Source organism: Aplysia californica, unplaced genomic scaffold, assembly GCF_000002075.1.
Source record: "Aplysia californica isolate F4 #8 unplaced genomic scaffold, AplCal3.0 scaffold00783, whole genome shotgun sequence".
NCBI classification, from domain to species: Eukaryota; Metazoa; Mollusca; class Gastropoda; order Aplysiida; family Aplysiidae; genus Aplysia; species Aplysia californica.
Window position 1 is genome coordinate 337,367 of NW_004798053.1, and position 9,628 is coordinate 346,994.

Sequence of the window (9,628 nt, forward strand, 5' to 3'; positions counted from 1 at the left end):
CTCCGCCCTTTCGGCTTCAACTTGGTTGGAACTGTTGAGCGGGCGACGCAACGTTAGGGCCTCTCCCTATATAGTTACTCCAAGCCTATAACCATTATTATCAAGATCTTCTAACAAGGGAAATAACCAACTTTTCACTTAAATGAGACTTATTACGTTGATTACTTCCCTTTAGTAACATGGCGAGGCGTTAATTAATTGTTTTGTGAAAAATTAAAAGAAACGTGAAAAAACGCAGGGAGTCCAAAATTATGCAAATGTTGCGCATAATCTTACGGGGACAGATTCAAACAGCCCTCGGAGGTCCCATGTGCAAGTTGCGCGCGTTAAAGATCCCTTGGTGGTCTTAAAATCGATAAGAATAGACTTAAGCTGCCACCTGGGCAAATTACTGAGAACCTGAGGGCAAGGGGCCTACTAGTAGGAAGAACGGTCACATACGTAAAAATCAGTTGTGCTACAGGTTGAAGTACCAGCAGTCGACTACCCCTGAGATTTAGCATGGAAATGCAAAGAAGAAAAAGATTCAGAGAGCAGTCGATGTTTCTATTCTTATCCCAGATCTGTGGTTGGTCAAGGATGGTGCACTGATCTGTTCCAGTTTTCCTCCTCCTCCGTCCTCTCCTCCTCCTCGTTTTTCTTCTTCACACTCATCTGTGGTGTAACAGCTAGGCGGCCCTTTGTAGCATGCCAGGGACCTGATTTCATTTCTCGTGTAGGGAGAATTTTTGTCTAGTATCTTGTTCTTTCTGCTGGTGGGACGTTGTATCCCTCTCAGCCTGGTTGGCTCTGAAAGGCAGGGTGGAAGCCTGTCTCCTTGATGATCAAAATTGCGGCTATTGAGGCATAAAAACACCTACTTTAAAAGAATAAATAAAAGTGCTTCTTCTTGTGCTTCTTTGTCAGTGGTTTATCAGTGTCCAATTCCTTCTTCTGACCAGGCATTGACTCCTCGTTCATTTTATCCACTCCTTTCTTTATTGCCATATAAATTGTCATCATGGAAGAAATAAATAATGGCGGTATCAAGAATCAAGCTCAATGCAGAAGAAAATAATTCTAGAAATCAATGGGAAAAGTGCCAGAATCAAACAACAGTAAATTGCTTTTTCAAGTAGCCTCTTAGCAAAACAAAATTTTCAGCAGAAACTGGAAAGATCTTACAGATCCCAAAGTCATGGTGATATAAACAGTTAGCTGGGCTTTTCTGCGTATGGAAACGACTGGTTGCAAAGGTGAAACCAAAGGTGCGATTTTTCTGTAAATTTACTCAAATCCGTAAAAGAAAAATCGCCGTATAAAGTTCTGTAAAACTAAAGCCTGGGTTACACGCAACGATAAATAGTATCAGATTCGTCGTCTGAGAGAACTGTCCGTTTTATCGAACTTTGTTGTCTGTTTACATGTTCCAATCCATCGTCCTGTTTTCTTTCGTTTGAGGAGACTCCTCTTCATAAAGTCACCGTGTCTCTTTGCGACGACAGCGATTTGCCTGATCTCTATATGAAGGTTTCGAGCTCTGGACCTAATGAATGAAAGGCGAACACTGTACCTCTAGATCACGAGAGCCCCCCCCACCCTTTCCCCTGTACATTTTGATTAGCAGAACAGTGTCTTTAGAAAAGGGTGGCCATACTGTTGTTTAACTGTAGGCCAACCGTGTTGTGTGTAGAACCGGAAGCTATGACTTGACTGTAGATGTGCATAGCACCGAGTGACCTTGATGCACAGCTTCACTCTTGACGATCAACTAAATAATAAAATTGCTAAAAGATATATAATAACGCCCCAAATCAGGTTCTCCGAGAGCAACTTTGCTTATTTTGAGACGCTGATTCCGAATATGAAATCAGTTTTTACCTACAATTACGTAGCGTAAACACGGCCTCGTGGGCACTCGCGGCCTTCCGACCGTGTGGTATTGGGGAAATCGGGGTAATTCCGATCGCTGTTTCTTTGCTGTTTCGCTATAAAACACCAAATGCCGTACACTTTGTAAAAGTTCAGCTTTTCCTCGTTACAATGGTGTCGGAATGCGTGGTCGGCCGGTTCAAAAAGTGACACGCGTGCATTCAAATGCTTCGCAGAACAAGGGATGATTAAATACCATCTTTTCATTGGTGGAGAACTGTAGAGCTTTAAACGGGCTTTCCCGTGGTATATATTTCGCCTTTGGCGTTTAAATAGAAAGCTTTTAAAAATGCCGACAAAATGTTTAAAGATCACTTTTTACACAAAATATGTAAAATACCGGCTTTAAAAAGTTATTAATTAAAAGAACAGTTTATGTTCTATTAGAATAAAGTAATCAGCTAGGAATTATTTTTCATCAATCCTTCCGCGAGACTAGGAAAGCATGTGACCCCGCATGCGGGGTACACTACAGTATAGAGCTGACTCGATCGCCGCGTGGGCCGGTGCGGCGCAGGCCGGGTCAACGCTCAGTGTTTTTGTCGAAATAACGACAGATCGTTGTGTTTGAGGTGATAAAATACTGATTTGTAATGATCTCACAGTCTTGAAAGAAATTAGGCTCCATACATATGTTATAGTGACTGTACTCTGTTAATGTGGAGATGTTTAGTGCACTTGGTACTCTTTTATGGTCTGTCAAACATGGAGTTGCAGCCAGTGACTGACTTTAACAAATTTGATCAAATTTTAAACAACTACCATTTTCTTAAAATTTGACTGAGAGGTTAAAGAATGGTACCAAAATGCTCAGTTGATATAGGCCTTTCAAATGGAACAGATAAATTTGGCATACACCTACTTTGAAAATTTAGTTTCTGGTACCTACTACAATAATTTTTTAAAATTTGAGCCGTGAGTTTAGTTCTGCAGGGCGGCAAACTTCAAAGTGAATCTATGTCACAGCGCGTCTCCCCCAAATCTGACCGTGAATCGCACGAAAAATATCAAGCAGCGCTTGATTTCTTGACCGAGTCTCCAAAGCATCGTTCAATCGTCCAAATTTTGTACAATTTTGTGGTTACACCTAACGATATATCGTATGATCTCTAGATCATCCAGTTTTTGTACAATTTATCGTTGCGTGTAACCGGGGCTTTACGTATGATATGCAAACAAGCCACTTACGGAACTATGGAAGTACACAAAATTGATGGAGTGCCTTAGGGTCAAATTTATGAATACGACAAGCGACGATGGGCTAATCTCGACTTCTGAGCATGCGCACTAAGGTGAGCATGCGCATGAAAGCCTGTCTTTGTTTACTGGAGGCCTACTTCCACCTGCTTTCAGTTTCAGTTTGAAAGTTACCCGAGTTCGTTGGCTTAGAAACATAATTTTTTTCTCTGTCTGTGTGTGTCTTGTGTGATGACAGTTACATAATCGTTTTCTCTCTAAGACAGCCGCCTGAAAAGGTTCAGTAAAAAAATCATGTGGAGTTGGCATCTCTGGGTGAAACTATTGGGTGATGATGGTACACAGTATGGTGTGTATGAAGGGTGAAAAAAGGGAACAGACTAAAATCAATGCTTTGCTCTTGTGCTCTCTTTTTGATAGTCTATACAGTGGCGTCCAAAAGAAACTTGAAAATGTAATCACCAAATCATTGTGTTAAGGCCTTTTACTACCCACTCATGCAGCATGCCAATTTAAAGCAAAATAAATTCTGCATCATCTAACACATTAATATTTCATCTATGTTAAAAGATGCCGAGATATGGTCACTCAAAATTGACCTTAAAAATTCGTACCCTCCTACACAAAATCAGTGACTCCTAAGCAAACTAACAATACGCACATTTAATGTTAAGTTCAAGACTCATGAGCTGTTTTTTAATGTGAAAAAAACCCAAAGAACTTGTTATTGACTTAAGATAAAAGAAGTTGCCCCTGCAGCCACTCTAAATTAAAAATGAAAACGTCGAGCAATTGTATTTGGGTATTACCTTAGACATCAAACTCAATTGGCATGTCCACACTTCTCTCCTGCATTTAAAAGTGAACAAAAGACTATTTTTCCTGAGAAAGCTCGTGTATTTTTAAGTTAATAAATCATTGATGTCCATATTTTATCATTCAACCATAGAAAGTATGATCAATTTTTGTGACAGCCTGGGCCAGGCAACAAGATAAAGAAAAATTGAACCAGTTAATACGGAGAGTGTGCAACATTTCAACATCTACATTCCCCTACTTGGATGAATTATGCATTATCGCTTGCACTAGAACAATCCCATCTTTTTGGATAACGTCCTTGTTCCGTCAAATAAAATATTAATCAGAAGTAAAAGACCTACGCTTCTGATCTGTAACAAAGACAGATACAGATGATAATTCTTACCTTCATCCATTAAACTACCATTTGAATCATCTTGAAACAGAAGTATTCCTTTGACCTTAAAGGATGCAATATCAGAATACCATAGAGTTACACTCAGAATACTGAATACGTATCTAACTTAAAACTGTTAATGTTTACAATTATTAATTATTGTTCATTTATATTATACATGCATTTAACTGTGAGCCTGTTTGTGAGTGCAAGCATACCATTGTATTAGTATTATTATGGTCATGTGCACAAATGTATGTGGAGGAGAGGATGTGTGAGAGAGAGAGTGGGTGTGTGCATGTGTGTGTGTGTGCGTGTATGTGTTTGTGGGTGTGTGTATGGGTGTGTGTACATGGTGAAAACCCAAACCAATGTGCTAGGGTCTGGACAATAAAGGTGTATTTCATCTTATCTTATAGACAGGTATTTTTTTCATGAAAAGCAAGACAATTGAACGACTTTTATGATGATACCAATAACTCCTCATGCTGAAAACTTGATGAGCGCCTGTTTCTACCCTGTCGTGACACATGTATTTCCATCTACAATGTGTCTCTCAAATTTTTCAAAAGAATGTCTTTTTTTTCACTAGAGTTTTTCTACCTGCTCTGGATTTCATGTAGGAGAAGACATTTTGTCAATTTCATCTAATCTGCACATTTATATTCTTGTCAAGGATTGAGTATAAGGAAAATTGGGTGCAGCCCAGGAAATAATGCTATAGACTTGCATATTTTAAAAGAGGATCTTTCATTATAAACAAACAGATAAGCTTAATTTTTTTAAAAGGGCCATGATCAATGTGAAACAAATAAACTCAGTTCTATTTTCTTGATTTTCCGGCAGGTTCCGCCTCAAGCATCCATACGGAGAGAAGCCTTGCTTTGGTGTGAATTATACACTGGACAAGTGTGGACAAGTGAAAGTGGGAGACCCCATCTATGCAACACTTTCCTAACCAATTGGTATCCTATCGTGGATAGTGTTGGTGTATATTCTGGAAGTGGACGCACTGTCATTTTCTTGTATCATATATATATATTATATTCACAATTGAAACTTTGATAAATTGCTCTTGATAGTTGAAGCAAAATGAAACATTCCATGACCGTGGAGCTTGGTGGTTGTGTTCTTTGGCTGTTTGGAGGCTTTAGGATTTAAAAAGAAAATTGAGCTCCCTTGCCTCTTTAAAAAGGGTGTGTATTGTACATAATTTACATGTAAACTTTGTAACGTGTTGACGTGCAAAAATAGTTCAGGTAACTGGCTATCATCATCACCGCAATGCACTGTTTTGTTTACATTCTCATGGGAAGAGTATCTCTGATTGCGTTAGTCAAAATTCCAAAATCACGACATTTTCACCCTAAGTTTTAAATCTATTTGTTTGAAACAGATTGAAATCAGGATAATTGAGTAAAATCCCAGCTCCCCATCCCTTCTTTTTAAAAAAGTGTTTTTCCTTGGCATAACATTGTTGTAGGCCTTAATTGATTTGCGAGAATATTAGATCAAGACTAGAACTGGGTCAGTGTTAAGACCCCTTTAAAAAAATCAAAATAGAGTGCTAGTCCACTACTTGATTTGTCTTTTTTTGTCATTTGTGGCATACAGATAAACAGGTTGGATGCATTTCTACTGTAGTATTTATCATACAGAAAGAGGTAGAAGAAAACAATATGTGTCACGACACGGTGAAGTCAGGCGCTCATCAATTTTAGGGCATATTAAGTTATTGGCATCTTCTTAACCCATTGCACACAAGCTACGAGTATATTCCTACCTGCCACGCACTTCCGTCCACCGAGCTACGACTATTACAATAATCGTAGCAAAATACCAGTCGAGAAAATGGAGTTCGAACCACTTATCCAGGTTTCTATTGAAAACAATAGGTCGCTTGTAGCTTGTAAAAATTTTGCTAGCTTGTTTCGATCCAGTTTTTCACCAAGTACGAGTAAGTTTTGTTGTTTTGCCACCGCAAATCATGGCAAAAAAGCGAGCACTAAAATCTTCATGGACAAGAAGAACAAAAAAAAAAACAGCCACAAAAAAACAACAGTGCCACTGCTATTTTTGTGTTTGTCTAAATACATGAACACTGATTTTAGTTTTGTTTTAGACATAAGCGGCAAAGAAAGTGAAAGTAGATGTAAATCTAGAAAAACAAGGCGATTTGATTGATTTTAGTTCTTTGAAAACTTCGAAGAAAAGCTAGATCTAGACCATAGATTTACTCTTAAGTTGCTATGGCTAAATCGAGTGCCGATGAGTGGCAGTCGGACTCTTTCCTTCATCTTTCTCTCTAATAATATTAAAAGAACATTTTAAGTAAAATCTAAGCAAAATTTCATATTGGTACCTTGAATAGTTTGGGCACAATGCGTGTCTAACTTCTAAGGTTAGTGTGTCGAGTTCAGACCGATATTTTCCCCCGGATCGCGGCAAGCCAGGTGGACACAAGTGCACTGCCGCGGCAACGCACGCTGAATTGGGTCAAAACTTGTTCATTTGTCTTGCTTTTGATGAAAAAATACCCATCTATCTAGAATAGAAGTGGAGATATTTGCTATTGAAGGAGGTGAGGATCGTCTGGTGTCAGAGGAAAAATAGCGAGAAAATGGTTGCCAAAGTTTGGTTACTTCCAAAAGATACTGCAAATTTACATCTTTTGTGTCTCAAAGTAAAATCCACACAGAAATGTGTTTTTACATGGATATATATATATATGGTGCTGATCCAAAAAATTAAAATTCGATAAAAACTGCCAAACAGGTAGAAAAATGCCGGTATCCTCGATTTCATTATTTTGACGAGAGCCTGATTTCACCACAATGCCTCACATATTGTAAGAGGGAAAGGCCAATATAATTACAAAGCGGAATTCCCCAATATTTCGATGTGAAGCAATCAACGCATTATATAGATGCATGCTGTAACTAAACTGTCAGCTCGACATTCCTAGAAAGTGAAAGTAAAACATCCTGAAAGATTGGGTGTTCCAATAGAAATTAGAAAATTAAAACAAGTCTTTAACACTACTCTAAGGTATCGAATAAGCCCCCCCCCCCCCCCCCCCCCCCCCCGCGCGCTTATTAATTTATTCCATACCCCCGTTTATTATTTTCCAGCCTGCCACAAAAGGCAAATTACCCTCAGTATTAGTACTGGTACCAGGTTGGCTACCTCAATTTTCTGTACATTTTAAAAACTTTTGTACATTGGTTATATTTTTTAATGAAACTGGTTTGTTCTTAAATGGGAAAAGTTGTCACAGTAACTTACTAAAATCACAAACATTTCTTGACCTTTTGTTCTATTTTAATTAATCACTAAAGGAGAAATAAAACAGATTTGGTCCTACTGATAGAGGGGTATGAGGTTGAATGTGCCACCCCCCCCCCTCCTTTTATTCCTACCCCCTGTTTATTAATTTTGGACCCCTTTATTCAATATCTTAGAGTAATAGGATAGATTAGGGCTGCCAATTTATATAAACCAATATTATTTTTTTAAAATTTTGTTCTAAAAAAAGCTGATACAAATGTTGAAACTAAGTTATACACCACTAGCTATACTGTCCCCAGCAGCACTTATAGCCCTATACACTGACTGCTGTGATTGGGTCTAATTGTGGTTGCCTCATCACTTATGGTGAAGAGGAACATTTATCCCTTTTTACCTGCTGTTTGTAAAAAATGCCCTATATTTGTATTTGTAACGTCAGCAGAACAGGAGTAAAAATGGCATTATTTCTTTAGCATCAAAGCATCATTATTGTCAAAATCGTCAGAGAAAACAAAACCAGTGAACGACAACATCATTGTCGTGACATTTCGTACTTATTGAATTTTTACAAGCAAAAGAAGCCGTTAGAGACAAACGTCAAACTGATTACGGTAATATCTGCCTTTGAGAACACCACTCCTTGCAGCTATTCTGTAGTTGTTGTCATCGCGACTGACAATGACACCAAGAATGTTTTGCGGTTCACCACGTCCTTGAGCCAGTAATGGAATCGGCTCAGCAACATTGTCCTATTTCACCAGCAACAAGTTCAACTCTGCTACGCTTAACCGTTCGTTCTGCTTTGTCAGTTTGTGATGCAGTAGCTGCCAATCGCTGGTTGATAATGTCGGATTGTCGTTGGTCAAGTTGATCAGTTGCAGGAGGTTGATGGGTAGGCGATGTCTCAACTGTTGCTCGTTGGTCAATGGTTGCAGTACTGACAGGTCACTTCAGGATGGTGGTGTTTCTTCAGATTGTGCCGTTTCTGGTGGAGCTAGAGGTACAAGCAAATCTTGTTCTGTCACTATCTGGCTGATCACTTTGGTTGGTAGTAATGTTGAAGTTAGTCCTACACGAGTGCTTGTCCCAAACATTGCAGTATAAGGGCTTCAGTTGATTCCAGCGTGAATTCCAAAGAATTCTTTTCGAACTGAACAAACAATCTGTTGAGTTGTGATCTGCCATCCAGGCCACAAGCATGTCTTTGATTTCACTGTTGGCTCTCTCAACATAACCCAGACTCTGCTGAGGACGTCTGGGTTTGCCATGAACAATCTTCAGGTCGGGCCACAGGGTCGCAAGATCTGTAATTACAGCAGTGATGAAGTCAGAACCACTATCCTATTGGAGAATAACTGGTGAGCCTATCAGAGGGAAGATGTCAGCAAGATGGAAGGCTACCTCAGAGGCTTATTTCAGTGAAAGTGGTCGGAGTATGCAGTATTTGGTCAAAACTATTGTGGCTCATGGACTGCATGTCGATCAGGTCAATCTGTCCTCTTAATGCAAACTCAGTCATCAGTATCATTTTCACAAACACTCTTTTGGTCGTGGGACATTTTCTCTTTTTCTGGCATACAATGACTTGAATAGATCGACACCATCCTTCAAAATATTAGTATACTTCACAGATAGTTCCTTCATCATTCTGTCTCTAGCACCATGACCAGTCACAAAATGTGCTTTCTTGATGATGTCGAATGTGTCTTCTATGCTGGCGTAGTAGACTGGAAGCTTGTCAGGTGTCTGACATTTCTCTATAAGTTTCTGCGCACAACACCACATTTAAGAATTTCATACTTGTTGAGAAGATAATATTCATGGCGGGACTTCGTCTTTGATGATTCACTGGCAACCTTGATCTCTTCAATTGTATTGTAGTAAAAGTCCTTTTGGAAAAGATTCTTCAGACATTTATTGTACTGCTCAAACAAGTCATTATGAAATCTCAACTCTATACTGCCTATCATTTTTATTATTTGGCTGTCAAAGCGATTCACAATAACACCAAGAATATTTTGCTTATCAACACGTTCC

The 9,628-nt window shown here is 39.0% G+C and overlaps 1 protein-coding gene across 2 annotated transcripts in view; it reads left to right on the top strand.

Annotated features, from left to right (window-relative positions):
- Positions 1-6,345, top strand: part of LOC101864484 (mitochondrial amidoxime-reducing component 1) — a 20,084-nt gene extending 13,739 nt beyond the window's left edge. For both annotated transcript variants that reach the window (XM_005109490.3, XM_005109491.3), the window contains exon 7: positions 5,150-6,345. In XM_005109490.3, the coding sequence (XP_005109547.1) occupies positions 5,150-5,261 (112 nt within the window). In that variant the 3' untranslated portion in view covers positions 5,262-6,345. The remainder of the gene's footprint in view (positions 1-5,149) is intronic.
- The last annotated feature ends 3,283 nt before the right edge of the window (positions 6,346-9,628 follow it).